Consider the following 19,201-nt stretch of genomic DNA (forward strand, 5'->3'; position numbering starts at 1 on the left):
AGAGGCTATAGTTTAGTCTTCAAAAGACTAAAAGTTAATCGATATGAGAGCATAGTGATGAAAACATAAATAGGGCCCTCGTGAAACTGAGCTAAATCTTATTCTACCAGGTGATTTAAAGATGCTGATCTTGTAAACAAGAACATTAGGACCTTTCTGTCGTGTATTATCTTTGTTTTGCTTATTAGTTATTGTGCATAGGCTTCTATGGAAATTAATGACCTATAATAAAAATTTAGAAGGGTAGCTACTATACAAATATCACAACAAAACTATAAGTGTCTATTGGGTATTATATGAATGTTATAGTTACCATAGCAGATAAAATACAATAAATTGTTATAAGTTCAATAAACTCACTCTTGAGTGCCACATAAACGCTTTAAGCGTCTATGGGAATATTATAGTGATAGCCTACCATATGAGATAGACAATACCATAAAGTTCAATAAGGTCACTATAAACTCACTATTGACCACCACGTTTACACTGTAAGTCCCTATAGGAATATTATACCGGTTTTTCGTTAGGAGCCAGATGCGCTTTTACGCACTCCGTCTTCAGCCCTGAAACTCAGTGCGCTTTTTACGCAGAGTGGATATTTGACTCCTCAGTCCTCGGCAGGATGTCAAACGTCAGAAAACCGCATTATTCTATAGGAAGGGGCTGTGTGACATTCATTTTGGGATCTTAAGTGGACCAGTTTGTTTCTTATCTGGGAGACAAAATGACCAACTCTTTAGCGTTAACAGTGGGATTTTCTTAGGCTTTCCCACTCTATTCCACCTCAGATAGATCTGTCATAGCAGGATTTATCACTCCCGGATTTCACTTAAGACTCAGAGTTCTTGAATATCTACGGATATCTCCACCAGGAATAAATCAGAGGGAAATGATGGCAATATCGCTCTTATACGCGCTGTGCGTGTGGATATGTTTAATCAGCCTGTCGATAGGAACAGGCTTTATTTATCACTTTCCAGGAGTTACTCTGCAGCGCATCAAATCGGAACAGAGCGGCAGCACCGGACCGCCGGGTACCGGGTCCCGTACCCAACTCAGGTGAGCATATTTGCATACTGGAGATGTAGACTTTTCACTTCAAATGTAAAAATCTAAATTCTGTCTTTTTGCTGTCATGAGCAACAACGGATTTGTTGGTGAGGGTTACAACTCACTGTTTGAAGGTGGAGTATTTGGACACTGGATCACAGCTTATAGGTGTCCATGGTATCAAAGTGTACTATAATCACAAAGTACTTTTTTATCTATTTCACACAGCACTGGTTGGTGTCTTGTTTTATTCATATATATGTCTTAGTCAGTACGATCCCTTCCATACAAGCACTGGCTATGCATGATTTCTCTCACATAGCTGGCACTAATTACTGCTTGGTTTCTCTCATTGGGTTTATTAGGAACTGGTGTCAGTACACTGTTTCCAGGACAGTGACCTGCCAGGTGCACAACGGGACAGAAACTACAGTCCAGAGAGTGTTCCAGGGCTGCCGCTGGCCCGGACCCTGCGCCAAACTCATCAGGTAACATCAAACTCCTCACCACTGCTGCTATTTACCCAGCAGGTCTTCTAGACCAACTCTACTGCGCTTGAACTGGGTTGCTGATACAATTTTGCTGTTCAGAATCAGTCATGTAGAATGGCAGCTGAATGTGTCTGTGGACTAGAGTCACAGTTTTAATTGCTTGAGACTTGACTTGATGCATGAGGAGAATACTTGAGGTTTGACTTGGGTTCTGGTGACTTGGGACTTGACTTTGATGACATGAAAAGGTTTCTAAACTCTTGACTAAAGATCTTGTGTTTGTGTAAATTACTGAGATTGAAAGTTATGAGATTTTTTCCACCAGACAACTGAATTTAACTTCTATTTTCTGAATTTGCATGGAAAGATTGAATTTATTGACGTTGAAACTGTTTATTGAAATCAAACTCATGATGCTCTTACCAAGTTTTTACTGAAATTATATTGCATTGAAAAGTCCTAGATATTTTGTTTTCTTTAAGACATTAAATTGATACTGGACTCTTGCTTTGTTCTGACTTGACTTGACTACATTTAGACTCATGACTTGACTTGAGACTTGTGCCTCAAGACTTGAGACTGACTTGGGACTCGAACAAAGTTGCCTTGGTCACACCTCGTTCTGAGTGTTTCTGTGTGTTTGTGTCCCTGTAGTTAGTGACCGTGCTCTGTATTTCAGTTACAGGACCCTGGTCAGGCCGTCCTATAAGGTTGCCTACAGGCAGGTGACTGCTCTGGAGTGGAGATGCTGCCCGGGGTTTGTGGGAGAAGAGTGTCGTGAAGGTGAGTATCTCCTCTGCTGCCTTATTTACTTTTGCCTTCTCTCACTTTGCCTGATGCTGCTTTTCTCAAGAATTGGACGAAGGGCATTGTAGAAGGGAATGTGGTCTGTGTTTAATTCTCTCAAGGACTGGAATAAAGACTGTGTGTTTTGCCTGGACGCATCTGTGTCTTTTTAGTGGTGCCAGGCAGCTTTACCCACATCAGTGCCTTTTTTTTTGTTTGATGGTGTGTAGTTGGGTAGATGGCTAATCGTGCTACTGTGCAGCAATTGGCCCCTTGATAAGACTGTAAAGTTGTGTTGAATTAAGATCGAAAGCATGTTTTAGATTACGTTTTGGGAACGCGGACTGCAGTAAAACAACAGTTGAAAGGGATGCTGTGCTCTGTGGTTTTGTACCTATTCCTTTACAGCTTTAGTGCCTGGAAGGAGGATTAGATTCTCTCTCTCTCTCTCTCTCTCTCTCTCTCTCTCTCTCTCTCTCTCTTCCTCTCTCTCTCTCTCTGTATGTGTGCTCACAGACAAACACTACTCTGTTAACCATTGACAGCACCGAGGCAGTTTTGTCTGTCTCTCCGAATATCATCGTGGATAGTAGAGTCAAATGAATGAATGAAAAAAAAAAGCTGGAGAAAGGTCCAGTAGAGAGGCTTGTAAAGTGGGAGGCAGTCGGGGTTTTGGTGATGGGGAGTGCTGCTCCTGGATACCACAGACCGCAGACTCCGAGCCCAGTAAAGACCAGCATTTTCAGCCAGGGTCGAGCCACCAGAGTGGGAGGATGGATGGAAGTCTAACTCTGCTGTTTTCTACATTTATATATATACACACTTGCTCGCCACCACACTGACAAACATGCTTTCACATATGGAATTTCAGGAACATACAGTATGGAGGAATGTATAAGGACGCTCGATAAGCCAGCAAGTTGAACTGTGCTGCACTTGCTAAGATACAGTTGTTAGAAGTGCACAGTTATTTGAACTGTTTGTTAAATATTTAATTTCAAAGTCAAATTATTCATTTCTATCACGCCCAACAGCTTGGTAGATTTTTTTGGGTGGGCAATGCAGCAATTAGCGTGTCACTGAAAACACTGGCATGCCCTGTCCAAGTTTGTCCAAGATTAACAGTTACCTCAATGAGAGCGTGGTGTTTATTGGTCATAATTACCACACCTTGTTCCATTTTGCAAAATTATACATTGTTGCACTTGGATAGCCAAGATTTACCAAGAGTTAAGAAAACACGCATTAATACTAATGGAATAAACTTAGACATTATTACAAAGCCTTTTGAAACCATTATTTGCCCACCCATATACAGTATATTATTCCACATGAAGATTAACACATAGCCATATCCGCCGAGTCGGTAATGCCAGAGATTACGGATCATTTGAGAGCAAAGTGGTTGCAGGAGTGTGAAGAAGCAATCTGGCTGTTTATTTAACGTTTGCTGAAATGTATTTGCACATTCTGATGGCTGGAGCACAAGGAAAATCGGCTCCATATGGAGGGACAGAAGGCCAGGTTCTACTCAGTAAGGAGACCTTACAGACCGAGGCTGATGTCACTAACAGTCTGCTTCACACCGAGGGGCGGAGGAGGGACGGAGGGAGAGCTGGCAGGGGTCAGCATGGGCGAGTTACAGAAACAGAGGACACTGATGGAAGGAATGGAGGACTAGTGCACAAGAGACAAGGTGTTAGAACTGGCAGAGGGAGAGATAGATGAAATAGAGAGGAGGAGGGGTGAACAACTGAAAGAAAGAAAGACAGACAGACAGACAGACAGACAAACAAAGAAAGAAAGAGAGAAAGAGAGAAATACAAGTGTGAGGAGGGCGGAGGAGTGCGCTCTGCCCTCTGTCAGATGTGTGTGTGGAGAGCTTAGCTGTTTCTGTCCCAGACGGCTCCAGCTGCTGCAGGCTGCCCGGGCAGCGGAGAGCCGGTTCTGTGGGAAAGTGGCCCCACTGAGATTAATGAGCATGACACTCTTCCACCAGGTCTCTGTAACATACGTGACCGCGCTCAGATCAGGCTTTTATTACTTGAGACATGATCATGCTGTGGTACTGAAACAATGACTGGTTTCTTCTTCTGACGCAGATTACATTTGGTACAGTTAAAAAATTTTTTTTAAAAAAAAGAATGCAAAGAATTCAGCTGCAGCATTCTCCACTGAAAACTCTCTCCAGTCTGAAAATAGGTATAATTTGTGTCTCGAAAAGCGTGCCAATCTTGATTTTGATGCAAAGTAGGGTTTTCGTTAATGGTAGCATTCTGTGTGTGTGTACGTGTGTTCGTGTGTGTGTGTGTGTGTGTGTGTGTGTGTGTGTGTGTGTGTGTGTGTGTGTGTTTCCTCGACTTTGTGTCACCCAGCCAATCTGTACATGCAGCTCCGTGTAGCAGCCGAAAACTGCTTCAAAGGGGCTTTGAGGCAGCTGTTTTATCAGAGGGGAGAGAAGACAGCCTTACCCGCCGAAGATGACATCACCTCTGGTTTTGGTTTGATGGGATTCTGGCTGCACTTCAGAGGCCTCTAAGATCCTCGGAGATGCAGAGGGAGGACACATAAAGGAGACTAGAGTCGGAGTCTAGTCTGTGTCGTCAATAGAAGAGACGCTTGTCCCTTTCCTCTCTACACGCTCTCTTCTTGTTTCATCTTCTTCACCCTGACACCTTTTCTACATGACACTCTATTTTTGTACTTTGTCTTATTTTGTTACCATCATTCCTTGTCAAATAAACATAGAAAATGGCCAAATAAGAGGACGACTTGGAATAGATTTTTTCACTATTTTGGTCTTCGAAGAGGTCTGAGTCATGTTTTCTATGTTTTGATTTAGTGTGACACCCTTAACACAGTCAGAATTAGCTTTTGGTTTTAGGTTATAACCTTATAAGTATAATACTCTGGAATATCTTGGAGCGTGTGGCCACATAACTATATCGTTGCAAAGCCTGAATTTTTATGTGTTCCCCTTGATGGAAAGTGGGTGTTTTCTGAATATATTTTGTTGACACTCTGACCCGTATATATATATTTTTTGACAGAACAAGCGCACTGGTCTGGTTTGCGCTGGCTGTGTACAGTGCAACACAAGATTTACAATTTACTTTCAGCGGAGTTGTGCTAACACATGACGGAATGGAACACATTTGGGAGAAATGTGTTAGTAATTTCCCTGCCGTTGGCCCCTGCCCCCTCTCTCCCGCTCCGTCCCAAGCAGCAGCAACCCCCCCACAAAAAAATGCCTATCTGCGCACAACGATCATATCATCAGGAGGGATTGTGGGTAATGTCTGTGTATGGGGGGGGGCCTAATCTAAAAAGAATTAGTGCCAGGACCTCCCTCGGTGGTAGTCTGACGGGAGCGGTGACCTTTGATCTCGCGCGGAAGCTCAGGAAAAGAAGTTTAATAAAGTTTAATGCCGACTGCATGCTCGCACAGGATGTCGTTTCGGTGAAGTTAATGCGGCGTTTCGGTGACAAAGTGAAAAGGTGGCTAAGTGATTAGCGTGTCAAAACGCGTTCACGAGTTAATGCTACAGCTGCGAAGTCAAGTCACTGTTTCCCCTCTGCAGCTTAGAGTCGCTGGATAAGGAGGAAGAGAGGGAAGTGTGTTAAATTCCATTGTTGGAGGGATTATCCAGAATATTATATCATTCAATTTCTTTACTTTTTATTTCTTCCTGCCCCCAATTTCACTTTTTCATCCATAGTAATTGCTATATACGCTTTCTTCCCCACGGCCTTTTAATCCAGGTTTCTTTCCATCTTCTCCTCTCATCTTCCTTGTCGCCTTTACTCTTTTGCCCTTGCCTTGCCCTTGCTTTTTCTTTGTTATGACTACCACTGCTGGGCTCTTAATCTTTCCTATTCCTCGCTTCTTTCCACTTATCTCACTCCCTACCTCCTTCAGATCTCCCTCTCTCCTCTCCTTGGAGCAAAGTGATAAAACAGAACGGTATCCCATCCCACATGTGCTCTTTGAGACCGCAGCCGTTAACAGTGCGAGGGTATGACTGATGTCTCTGTTACACATCCCTGCTTGTGCTCAAATATAGGTCAGACAGCACCCTTTGACCCGTCGGGAGCTTTGGGACGGCTCAGCTGTTCCCGCTCCTGCGTCTGTCCCGGCTGATGGATGGCGCTCTGTCCGTGCTCCTTCTGTGGTTTTTCATTTCTTTCACCACCTTCTTCTTGTTGGGTCTTCCCGTCTTCTCCGCAACTTTATTCCCTTTTTGTCCCTTCAGTCTTTCTGTCTGCCAGTTCTTTGGTCCCGTCTATCTGTCTTTCAGTTGTCACCTGCAACAGTTGGCGTACGTTTCTGCTGTCTGTCCGTCTAGACAGGCCGGGATCTCTGCCTGCCTGTGTGTGTGTGTGTGTGTGTGTCTGTCTGTCAGTGCCTGTCTCTCTTTCTCTCTCTCCAACGTCTCCACCCTTTCCCACTCTCTCCATTTCATCGGACACCACCGCAAAATCATTTGAACCTCAAAAATGTTGACCTTATTTCAGCCAGTCACCATGCATTTGTCTCTCTCCTCACCGAAATTCACACAGCATCCCCTCATCATAGCATGACGATGACTGTATGTCTGTGCGCCATGCAGGAAGGCCATCCATCTCTATAGCGACTATTGTGTTGCTCGTGTTTCGGCCCAGAACAGTTTGTTGTCTTGGCTGAAGGGTCGGACTGCGCACGGTGTTGGGATGAGTGGCTGCATTCTGGGTGCATGAGAGAACGACAGAGAAATTAGGTGCATTCTCAGTAAGGGGGAGAATCATCATCTCATTGTATTTGGACGCCGCCCGCTGAGTAGCAGCAGGAGGAAAGTTTGATGAATAACTGTCTCTCTTTGTGGCTGCGAAGTTCATTATTTACTTATTGACCGTCTCTCTTTCCGCAATCTTCTAAATCTTCTAAATGATGGCACCATTCACTGAGTTTAATGTGAAATTACATTATTTGTCAAGTATTCCTTACTAGTAAAGCATTTCACAGCCTTAATTTAGGGAACTGGTGTGTGTGGCCTGTCAGCTGGCATAATGGTGAAAAATGCTAAATGGCCCCGCTGTGGACTACTGGGCATCTTGGTTTGCAAAAAAATGCTTTTAGTTCTGTTCGCCGCCCTCTACTAACCACAGCAGTCAAAGTGGGTGTGTGATTTAGTGAGTGTTTGTGTGTGTGTGTGTGTGTGTGTGTGTGTGTGTGTTCTGTGCCAGCTGTTCTTCATGCCAGCAATAGCTGACCACTTGCTGGCCAGGGCCGACACACAACAGGCTCCTGGGATACAGCCAGTTCTGAGAGGCTGTCTGTGGATTACACACACACACACACACACACACACACACACACACACACACACATTGAGCACACAGTTCTCTGTGTATCTTGGGGATGTGACAGACACTCTTAAGATGGTCCAAGGAGATGTTTCAATACATCATCCTTCCTTCCTCCTCACACATACAGACAGAGCAAGTATTTAGTGCCTATGAAAATTACTGTCCCCAGCTGTGTGCGTCATGGTTTGTTTTGTGGTTGAGGTTTGTGTGTGTGTGTGTGTGTGTGTGTGTGTGTGTGTGTGTGTCTGTGTGTCTGTGCACGTGTGCAAAAAGGAGCTAGAAAGAGAAAGAGTGATTTCTATGATCTATGTCCAGGTCTAATGTAGAAAACTTACTGTCTCAACTGACTGTGCCCACAGTCTGACTCAGTCTTGCCAAAATATCCTGTACTGTCCTGTACTGTAAATCACAGAATAATGGTAGGGATGATTCATTAATGGAGTCGGCATGTTTGTAGTTTGCTAAGGTGAAATATGTCCTTGTTTTTTGTTCTTTGTGATCATTAAATGAAGAGTTGTATCTTCCAAGAGGTCTAATCTGGCAGTATGTGCTTTGCCTGGAGGGAGTTTGATTTAGATCCAAACAGCAAATTTGCTTTCTTGTCTCTCTGTATTCATCGGCGGACTCAACAGTGGTACTTATCGCATATGAATAATGTCAGCTTTGTTCTCAACTCATGAAATGTATGTGCGTGTAATCCAATTGCATGGTGCATTACCCAGCAATCTGATATGTTTATTAATTGTATTTTCTGTAATGAAACAATTGTGTCTGTGGTCATTTTGAGTCAATCAGATTTTCTTTCAGTTGTGTTGTAACTCTGCCTCTGCCATGTATTTTCTTGAAATACAAAGTAAGAGTATTCCATGCTGCTATAATACCAAAAATCTTGGTTTCATTTTCACATACAGCGCATTCTCATCCATATCAAACAAGTCATAATATTTGAATATTTGAATCACTGGGCAAAAACATGAATCCCGTTCCCTTTGGAGCAGAAAAAAGTTCCCAATACTTTCTGTTTATTTGGCTTCCCACTAACGACAACATGATTCTGAACCTTTCCCATGAGCCGAGTACAATCCAAGAAAAATAACCATGTCTTCATGTTGCCATGGTGTAATTATGGATCCAAACAGACTGTATAGACTGCGGTCCCATTCTAAACATTGCATCAGCTCTCACACAACGGAAGTTTGGCTTTCTAACCCAATGTAATTAAATTCCAACTCCAAAAACGGAAATCCCGCCTGCCTCCTCTAGAAAACTCTGTTGTTTTCCTCTGGTTCACGTTTACGGTATATTGACTCAGCTCTGGTGTTTTCCTGTGGTCCGTGTTTATGACATAATAAGATCCCAGGCTTATTCCTGGGTCTCGGTGGCCAGGAGATGAAGATTGGACTAGTTGGCTCATTAGGAGGAAGGGTGCGCCAAACCTCACTCCCAGGTCTGAGGAGCGGAAATCCATCAGAGGTACCAATTTCTCCACCGACAGTAGCCTCAAAATTGTTTTGAGTAAGTAATTATCATTATCACTGTTGCTCTCTCCACCTACACATACTGAATGCAACAAGTTGAGGCTGGGAGTTGTCTGGGGGTTGTCAAAATGTTGAGGGAAAGTGGATACACCAAAAAACGTAAATTACAACACTTCATCTCAAAATAATACACTGAGCATCACAGATATATGATCATATATAGCAGTGCAAGAGTGTCCGAGGGTGGAATTTCCCTTTTAAGTCTGTGGAGGAAAAAGAGACATATCATCTCATCAGTCCTCTCACATTATGCAGCACATTGGTTAGCCACAGTCTTGCTGTTGTACTGTGTGGGGCTTTGATGTCCTTGGTGTAGCCGTTAAAGAAAAACCTCAGTGCAGCAAGTCACAACAAACAACTCATGTAGGGTCATTTTGGCCTCAGCAGTGAAGCAGCGCTCAGTATTTGGGCTGATGAATCCAGAGGAATGTGTTTCGGGTTGAGCTGTTGATTGTTGTTTCCGTTTGTGGATGTTCTCCAGGGAGGACCGAGGGTGAATCGAGGCATTGAGAAACCACACCCACGCAGCCAGAGACACCACTGGACTGGATACACACACTCACACACACTCAGACACACACACACGCATCCTGTCCTATTTCAGTGGAGCAGAAACCTCAGTGGCTGCCGTTAGAACCCACTGTGCCGTGGTCAGAGACGAGGATTTTAGGCAGACCAGAGCCTTTTGGGTCATTTTTGTTGTTACGTTAGTTATTTATGAGTACCAGTTGTTTCTGGTTCTAGGTATCCTCGCTATGACCGCAATGTGGGTGGTTCCCGTCTGTGAAACTGACAGCTGACATTCCAGGCCACTTACGAGCCACGAGCCTCTAGACCAGAGAACGGCTCATATTTAGAATAAATATGGGGTTCCTCTCTGAAACAGTGCTATTCTGTGTTTTGGCTTATAGCTTATGTAAAGCTGCCAAGATTATACAGCTAGGGAAGTGATTATCTGTGTTAGCGAAACTAGCTTCGGCTTCATTTGTGAAAGAGATGACCAAATAGAGCAAAACAATATGGAAAGATACTGGCATACACTGGAAGATGCCAGTGAATGGAGCTTGTGTGTTTGTGTTTGAGCCTGTGTGTGTGTGTGTGTGTGTACGCGTTTCCATGTGCAACACATAGATAATGGTAATGGCATTGGTATCTGGAGGAGGATGTGTTCCTAGTGTCTGGGTATATCATTGCAAGTGGGCAGACAGACAGAAAACATGCAGAGTCAGGAGACGAGCAGGTGTGTGTTTGGGTGTGTGTGTGTGTGTGTGTGTGTGAGAGAGAGAGAGAGAGAGAAAGAGGGAGAGAAGGAGAGAGGATGGGAAGAGAGATCTAATAATATTTATTCTGTGAGTGAGTGACATGATTTAAGGAGGAATTGCTAATAAATTCTTGGGTATGGTTTAGTGGGCATTGTTCTTGTATATCTTGGCTTGACCTGCGCTGTGTGATAGAGAGATACTAGTGATGGTGCCAGGAGGGAAAAAGAAATAGGAATGAAAGAGAGAGAGGAGAGACAGACAGAGAAAGAGAGAAAGAAAAAGACAGAATCTCCTTCTGTCTTTTTCTTTCTCTCTTTCTGTTTCTGTCTCTCCTCTATTTCAAGCAGTGTGTATGGCTGTCTGTAATCTGCAATCTAGCATCATCTTTGTCTTTTCTCTCTCTCTCTCTCTCTCTCTCTCTCTCTCTCCCCTTTTACAGAGTGCATGAACTGCACTGGCTTCACTGACATGAACAGCAGAATAAATGCCATTGAATCCAAGGTAAAGACATGCCCACTGTCCAAGCATGAACGCATAGGCTGTGTATGTTTTATATGTATCCTAGAGAACCATTGCAAGCCATTCCTCCAAGTGGGAAACTGGGAATAAGTTGATTGTTCACAGCTTGCATCCATCAGTTCACAGATTACTTTGTGCTTAGCGGTGTGCAGATGTGTCTGAAATCTCCTGCTCTTGTTCCAGATCAAGCTGCTAGAGGAGGCGGGTTCCTCCCTACCGATAGTCAGTTTACCGGAGGGCTCGACGGACAATGAGGTGGACGCACCCCAGCCCACTCCCATAGGACCCCCGTCATACCTGCCGCCAGGTGTCACCCACTCAAACCCACATCACACTAAGCTTTCTGAAGGTGCAGTGCACATGTAGAGGAGCAGATTCTTGCATACAAATGTACAGTTTTAGTTTCGGCATTCAGAGATGATTAAAGGAATAGTTCAGTTTCTAATCTCACCCATGTCAGTCAAAACTCCATTGATGTTCGTAGGACCATAAAACACACAGGGATTTAGCCCCTGTAACCTTAAGTTTGGTGATGAATCCAAGTGTTTTGCAACCAAACAATTGCACTGAGGTCCAAAAGTCCAATATTTACCACATTATTTCCTAATAATGAGATAAATATTGGACTTTTGGACCTCAGTGCAATTGTTTGGCTACAAAACACTTGGATTATGCTGCTCAAGCTATTTGGAGAAATTCAGTGAACATTTTATGCTTTTTTTTTGGAGCTGGGAACAGAGGGACACTTTAACTTCAATAGTTTGCTGACTTTAATAGTTGTCTAACTCACTGTGTGTGTTTGGTGGTCCTACAAACTTCAGTGGAGTTTTGACTGACATGGGGATGAGTAGATAATGACTGAATTGTCATTTTGGGGTGAACTACTCCTTTACCTCTACACTTGATGACCTGAATGTGACTGACTCTCTATCAGGAGGAAGAGGTCCTCCAGGGCCCGTCGGATCACCAGGGCTTCCTGGTTCTGCCGGACCTGCAGGACCGGCTGGGGGAGCCGGTCTGCCTGGACCCCTGGGTAAAACATCAACAAGACCTTCTTCTAGTCCTAACTGCTGACTTGAGAATGTTTAGGATTTATTGTGGTTATTGGGACTTGTTAGACACCTGAAAACACATAATAAATCGATAATTCATAACTGTAGAAATTGACCTTTACCAAAGTACTTCATTAAACATATGTTTATATCACTGTAATAGTATATTTCATATGTTTCCTTGATGCTCAGGACCGAGGGGGGAGAGAGGTTCACCAGGGCAAGCGGGTCTCCCCGGCCCTCCTGGTCCTCCTGGTCCTCCAGGGCCCGGCTCCTCTTCTACCAGACTGAGGGGAGACGTTTTTCAAGTAGACAAGCAAGGTGAGTCGACCATACCACCTCAAAATAATTAATTCCATCCTAAAATCTGTGCCAGATTGTCCTGGTCCCAGACAAACTTAAATGAGAGCATAATAGAAACATAATAGAGAGCACACACACATGGTAGGATTCTGACCCAGGCACAATTTTAAAACAATTCAAGCATTCAGTTTTTGAATGGTTTGAAAAGATGCCAAAACCACACGTCCATTTTTACGATGAGTCACTCCCTTCACCAGCTTCAAACGCCCACCACCTCCATCTCATGCATAAGTTTATCCTATTGTTCTCTTGTCCCTTTGCAATCATCTTGTCAGACATAACAGGAACTCTGGCCAAGTGGGTTTTTATGGAAAATGGCTCAGAAGGGGCACAGGTGGAAGTACATGAACTAGAGCGTAGCTATTAGCAAGTGTTTAAGTGAGCAGTATTTGTCTTTAGCTTTTACTGAAGGAATTAAATTAGTCGAGGAGAAAGTATTGTTGTTGTTATTTTTTTCAGACAAGGGCTGGCTTGGATTTAGTTAATTGTTTCCTTGTGCTGTGCCACTGCTGGGCCACTGTTTACTGTAACCTCATTTATCACCAACACCAACAATGGAGTTGAATCGCATGGTATAAATCACAAGATTAGCTTGGGGGTTTTAAAAAGCTCAAATTAATTAGAAATATGTACAGCGCTATTTTTATTCATCTTATCCAATTTAATACAACTTCATTTCTTTGTCTGCTCCTCCTCAGGTTCACAGGTCTGTAGACAAGAGGGTTTAAACTTATATGGTGAACATGAAAATATTAGTTTTACTTGTCATTGTGTAATTAATATGTTTGCAACTTTGAAATCTTTCTGAGGTTCATCTTTTGCAATTAATAGGAGGAAAGGTCCATATACAATATTGCAGCTCTCACATCCAGTACCCAGGTTTCACCACAGGGAGGCAGTAGATGTCCATACCATAATCATTACCTCATGAGGACTGCTGGCTCCGATTAGGCTGTTGGCTGGCTCTGCCTTTCTGAGCCCGGGACTGTGTCTGCGGGTCTGGAACTATGTAGATTTGGGTCTGTGGGACCATGTAAGCCGAGGGGGGCCAACTGGCTGTAAATCAGGCCTAATTTGTAAGCTGTCAGCACAACAGTCTGCGTTGGGGGAATGGGCAGCGGCTCGGAGCCAAAATGGGCTGGTTAGGAACAGGGGAGGAGATAGTCTGCCACTCATGTAGACTTTCCTGGGGAGGGAGCCAGGCAGGGGGAGACTGTAACGTTAGAAAATTAGTTCCAGAGGGAACTCTGCTTCTTCTAGACCCCTTTTTTTTGTGGACTGCAGCTTTAATGTAACAGCGCTGTTTCAACACAGGGGAAGAAGACTGACTCTGGGTTTATGTTAAAGTGGATAGGAAGGAGAAGTGTAGCTTGGATTTAAACCAAACTTATACTTACAAACATACTCAAAACAACACTGAGGAAAAAGCACAACTTTTACCTCTCGCATGTTCCCTAAGATACGATATCATTTGTACACCGACATGCAGCAAAGAAGACATTTCAGATTGACCAGTTGTTCCTGTCTGTCACCCTCACACAGCAGATTTAATCCCTATGGTTGACTGTCCATGAACCTCTATAGGCTGATTAACCCTTGATGTCTGAACTCTGACCTGAGCCTGAGGTCTGAAGTCAGATCTGGGAGAAGGTTCATATTATTTTACCTGCTCTTTAAGACCCAGTGCAATGATTTTAACTCAGTCAGGAAAAGATTAATATTGATTTCTAACAGGAGCATAATTCTTTTAGATGGTACAAAGCCTGTAGGACTGAGTGAGAAGTGAGAGCTGAACCTTCCCTATCATTGTGCCATCCACTGCAGGCCAATATTTCTATCTTTGGGGAACAAATACCCAGTGTTACAACTTCAGCACTCAGTGACAATGGAGGCTATTGTCTGACAGACTATGGGACACCTGATTAAGTATGCATACTGTCAGCCAATCAGAGCATTCATTAAAACCTGGCTGTATGATGTCATTTACACCAGGAAGTAGACTGTAATTCTAAATGTTTGATTCTGTTGATAACCAGAGGGAGAATTTCTCAACGGATGTTTCCAAGTCAAATTTCCACAATACTGCCAGCTATAATAATTTGGTAACTTTACATTAACAGGTCGTTTGTTAAACTATACCATAAAATTGGGAAATGCAATTCTCATTGCACTGGATCTTTAACCCTTTGAGATGGATGAAAATCAATCTGACCACCTCAGGTCAATAGCTGGAATAAGTGAACCCCTAGTTTCAACAATCATCTTACCCCCAGTGAGATGACTAATAACCTTGTAAAAAATTTAAAATTCTTAATATGGCTCCATTCAGATCTTAATAATAAGCTCTGGGAAACGTAATGCCTCAAATTTCGTTGAAATAAGATAAGCAGGTGGGGAGAAATATGGGGGAACGGTTTCTGTAAAACTCAGTAAATCCACTTCTGGCTATATAACACATTTTTCACTGGACCTCAGTCAGGTTTTAATAAGCTGTGGGAAATAGCCCCCACTACTGTCACCTGCTTTCTGCTCAGCAGTCAGGGGAGAGAGGGTGTGTGTGTGTGTGTGTGTGTGTGTGTGTGTGCTTGGGAGTGTCAGTGTTAAACCCATTTTTCCGGCAGTGAGCATAGATTTCCATCCTGTTTATGATGCCAAGCAATGGTTAGGGGCTGTAGTCGCCTTAATGAAATACCATTTATAGGATAAGGACGATTTAATGGGCCCATATTATAGGAATTCTAATTTCTCTCTCTATTGCTCTATATATATATATATGCCTTTAACTTTAACTACTTAAATATATATTTATATTACTATATACTATATTTCAGCTGTCCCTGCCATATGCATATACAGTATATGTATATATGTATATATGTTTAATGAAGACATTGATAAAATTAGATTTTGTTTGAGAGGTTAAAGTTATTGCATTTTCAAAACATCCCTTTTTACAAGCATTTCTTATGAACTCCAGTAAACACATCAGAACTGGACTTGGTCCTGATTGTCTCCCTTCACTAAATAATTACTAAAATTCTTCCAATCAGTCCAGTTTGCAGCATTTGAACTGGAAAGCCTCGACTCAGCAGGTTTACCTCATTTGAATTAGAGGAGCTGCTGTGGCCGGCCAATCAGGGTCCAGGATTGTGACTGTTCTGCCTGTGAAGACTTCACTTTAATAATTTCAATTAATCTATAACTAAACTATATTTATTTGCAAAACATTATGAAGAACATTGTTCTTATCCTGAGCCAGAGTATATTTTAAAACAAAATCATGAAAACTGAATAATATGGGACGTTTAAATTGTAAATTCAGGGTTCAAGTTGTATTCAACACAAGCCTGCCAATATATATATTGTAATTGACTTTCATGTATAACAGTTGAGATAGGATTTTCTCTTTTTTGAGTGGGCCATTCATCCTCTGTAAGTATTCATTTCTGTTTTGGGGAGATAGTGAACGCTGAAGATAAGCAGGAAATGAGGGAATTATGTGTATTTCCAGAAAAGTGCACTGGACAACTGAGTCATCTTGGCAACCCACAGCGTGTTTCTTGACTTTTATTTTGTTTTTCATTTTCCCTTTCCGTTCTCTTTTTCCTTTCTTTTCTTTTCTTTTCTTTTCTTTTCTTTCCTTTTCTTTTCTTTTAATCTCAATCATTACTTTCTCAGTTATTTATTTGTGCAAAGCTTGAACAAAACTTGTGATTAAAACTTTGGTGTGTGTTTGTCCCAGAGGAGAACCCGCTCCGCCCCGCTCTGCCTGCTCCTGAGGTCGTTCCAGGCCCTCCTGGTCCGTCAGGCCCTGTAGGCCCCTCAGGTAAAATATGAGCCCCAGGTCCCTCTGGGAAAACAGGTCTTCAGTCCAACAGTTCATGAAAAAAAAGTGCATACAGTATGTCAGGCGTGACATTATTGTGTTTATTGGGTTTTTATTATGTGTTTTTATTGTAAAACCTGCCAAATCTCCCTCACAGGACAATAAAGTTTTTGAACTGGGTTGAATTGAACTGGATTGAATTTAGATACCGCACAATAGCCATAGCCATATTTTAACATTTTGACTTATCCCCCTCCTCTTGTGGATGATTTTGGTGATGTCACAGGCCCTCCAGGACCAGCAGGACCTCCAGGGATTCCAGGTCTCACTGGGCGAGACGTGAGTATCCGTCACTCTGTTTGGACTTGTCCGATTTCAATGACAGTTGATTACATAAATATGAAAATATGAGCAAACTGTGAGTGGCATCACTAACATATCTTCTTCCATCTTGAGGGCGAGGGAGGCCTCCAAGGCAAAGCTGGGGATCCCGGGGCTAAAGGAGAGGCAGGAGAAAGGGTGAGGCTGCTTTAAAAAAAAAAAACGTCTTCATTGTTGGATTAGTGGGCTGAATACGTTTGATTCTGACGAACTGATCAAAATGCTTTTTGTTCTACGTTTTGTAAACGGTCCCTAGCTGTCACAGGATCTTAAACACATTAAAGGTGTACAAGCCTCTCTTCAAAGACTTGCTCCAAGCCATGACTAATCCTCCTCTCTCCCGTCCAAGGCCAGGCCGCACTAATCAAGGCAGCCATGTCAGGTCCCCTCTGTAGTCGGCTCTCTAGTGGGCCTCTGACTTTAAACCTGATCCCCCTTCCTCTACTAGCATGATTTAAGTTTGGAGAACTGGTGAAGTGGCAGATTAGCGCAGGGGATAAAGAATGCAAGCCGGGTGAACTGTGTGTATGCTCATGTGTGTGAGTGCATGGGTCCTAAATTAGGTCTCTATTTTCTACCTCTACCAGGGGCCTCCAGGTGTGATGGGCGAGCAGGGTCTACCTGTAAGTATAAGGTTGTTCTGTTCCACACGCACACACACACACACACACACACACACACATACACACACACACACACACACACACACACACACACACACAGTGCAGGTGACATGATTATTTCGCTCTGTGTTCACAGGGACCACCTGGGCCAAAGGGAGACCCAGGAGAGGGCTTGTCTGAGGTAAGAGAATATGGCATTAGTGTCTTTTCCCCCCTGAGCTGAAGTTGAAAAATGTCCCAGAGTAAACGTGAGTGTGTCGTTCAGGGCGAAGCCGTGCAGCAGCTCAGGGAGGCGCTGAAGATCCTGGCCGAGAGGGTCCTGATCCTGGAGCACATGATCGGCATCCACGGTGAGGAGAGAGACAGAGATGGGAGGAGGGTGCAGGATTTTAAAGAAGAGTATTTTTGGATAATTGTTTTCCTGTCTCCCATGTCTCGACACAGAGAACCCGGAGGGCTCAGGATTCGGCAGTCTTTCGGACCCCCTGTCTTTCTCTTCTATTAAGATCAAGCGCCTGCAGCCCGCTGAAAACCCTTCTCTAACACTGGGGGAGAGACAAAGACGGGCTCCCTCTTAAAAGCCTAGTCTAATTTTGTGTGTGTGTGTGTGTGTGTGTATGTGCGTGCATGTGTATAAGTGTGTGAAAGGGATAAATCCTTTGCAAATTTGCTTGACTGGACGTGCAATTCTCATAATTTGTTCATATCTTTTTTTCTCATCATTCTCATATTATTATGATTAGAATCTATCTGTCTATATTGTCTTTTACTTTTGCCAGAAGTACAGTGGTAAAACTGTAGTTACTTAAAATGAAGCTCTTTGTTGACATGCATTTCATCCACTCAAATACGTCGACATGAATGGCTACACAGCCTTTTTGACCCTATTGCTGCATAATCTTTGTCTACATAACTTTAGTAGCAGCACTTATGTGATATTGTACGATGAAATATAATCTCATAAACTGTTATGAGGGATTTGACATCTTTCTTTCCTCAGATAAAACACATCAGCTTCCCTGGCTGCTCTTGTGAAGCTCTCTAGGCTATGATGTGAGTTCCTGAGAGCCGGACCCAAAACACACTATTTAGTGTCAAACACGTTCTTGGACAACCTCGGGGTTCATCTCATGTTAGCCTGTCAAACACATTCCTTCCTTTCTCCTCTTCTTTCTCTCTCTGCGCTCTGCCTTGTTAAAACTGAGGTAAGACATGACAAGCTGCCAAGAATATCTGCTTAAAATAAGTTAGGTGAAATGAATAGCATCTGGAGAGCGGTGCGCATCTGGAGAGGGAAGGAAGAGATGCTGAAACAATCGTGTTCTGGCCCGGCCCCGCCGACCCCGCTTGGCTGCGGTGCGTCTTCACGCGACCGGCTGACGGAGCGCTAAACCTGACAGGATTACATTCACTTCATCATAACTGCCTCTGAGATTTGTATCCAACCCAATATGATTATTGTATAATAGGTCTGAGAGAGGCTAAACGGTTCCTCTCAGGAAAAAAGCATGACCTTGTCTGCTACAATCTTTGTTTTTTGAAGACGTTCATATGTTAACCATCATCAGCTGGAAAGAGGTGAACCTGCCTGTATCTTTGGTTGTTCCTACAGTCTCTACTAACTTATCATAGTTATACAGGGTTGAGTCTGCTGATGTACCTTTTAAATACATGTTATATTTCAGTGTAATAAGGATTGCTGTCTTAAGGGCAAGATACATGATTGATGTGTCACCTGCATGTTTCATTATCTTTTATACTAAACTAAATATTGTTCAGTTGTGTAAAAGTTGTGTTGCTTTGTTGTTGTTTCATTTGTAAGACGTTGTACTCAGTGGATATGTATCTGTGTCTATTGTTAAAATGAGATTAAAATACACAACAATAACAGGTTTACTCTTGTAATATTACCACACTATTGCATACAATCACATTAACACATACAATCACATTAATACATA

General features: G+C 43.0%; 1 protein-coding gene across 3 annotated transcripts; it reads left to right on the top strand.

Annotated features, from left to right (window-relative positions):
- The first annotated feature begins 608 nt into the window (after positions 1-608).
- Positions 609-19,102, top strand: col26a1 (collagen, type XXVI, alpha 1). 3 transcript variants are annotated; one of them, XR_011785612.1, is made up of 15 exons: positions 609-1,062; positions 1,419-1,541; positions 2,224-2,327; positions 10,916-10,977; positions 11,179-11,344; positions 11,930-12,028; positions 12,240-12,368; positions 16,153-16,236; positions 16,523-16,575; positions 16,693-16,755; positions 17,205-17,240; positions 17,377-17,421; positions 17,506-17,590; positions 17,685-18,293; positions 18,451-19,102. XR_011785612.1 is itself a non-coding variant. In XM_071927890.1 (14 exons), exons 1-14 carry the CDS (start codon positions 893-895, stop codon positions 17,816-17,818), a joined length of 1,353 nt encoding a protein of 450 aa, XP_071783991.1. In that variant the 5' UTR covers positions 609-892; the 3' UTR covers positions 17,819-19,102. The 3 variants fall into 3 exon arrangements, 2 of the variants coding, with proteins under 2 accessions (XP_071783991.1, XP_071783992.1); XM_071927890.1 differs by having other exon boundaries at positions 17,685-19,102; XM_071927891.1 differs by having other exon boundaries at positions 11,179-11,302; positions 17,685-19,102.
- Positions 19,103-19,201: the final 99 nt, after the last annotated feature.

This window comes from Centroberyx gerrardi, chromosome 6 (genome assembly GCF_048128805.1).
Source record: "Centroberyx gerrardi isolate f3 chromosome 6, fCenGer3.hap1.cur.20231027, whole genome shotgun sequence".
Classification (NCBI taxonomy): Eukaryota; Metazoa; Chordata; class Actinopteri; order Beryciformes; family Berycidae; genus Centroberyx; species Centroberyx gerrardi.

Excerpts from the sequence above, each read along its gene's own strand:
- col26a1 (XM_071927890.1), top strand. The coding sequence starts at position 893 with ATGATGGCAATATCGCTCTTATACGCGCTGTGCGTGTGGATATGTTTA. Across the intron at positions 2,328-10,915 it reads GGGAGAAGAGTGTCGTGAAG|AGTGCATGAACTGCACTGGC; the intron begins GTGAGTATCTCC and ends CCCCTTTTACAG. Across the intron at positions 16,756-17,204 it reads AAGGAGAGGCAGGAGAAAGG|GGGCCTCCAGGTGTGATGGG; the intron begins GTGAGGCTGCTT and ends TACCTCTACCAG.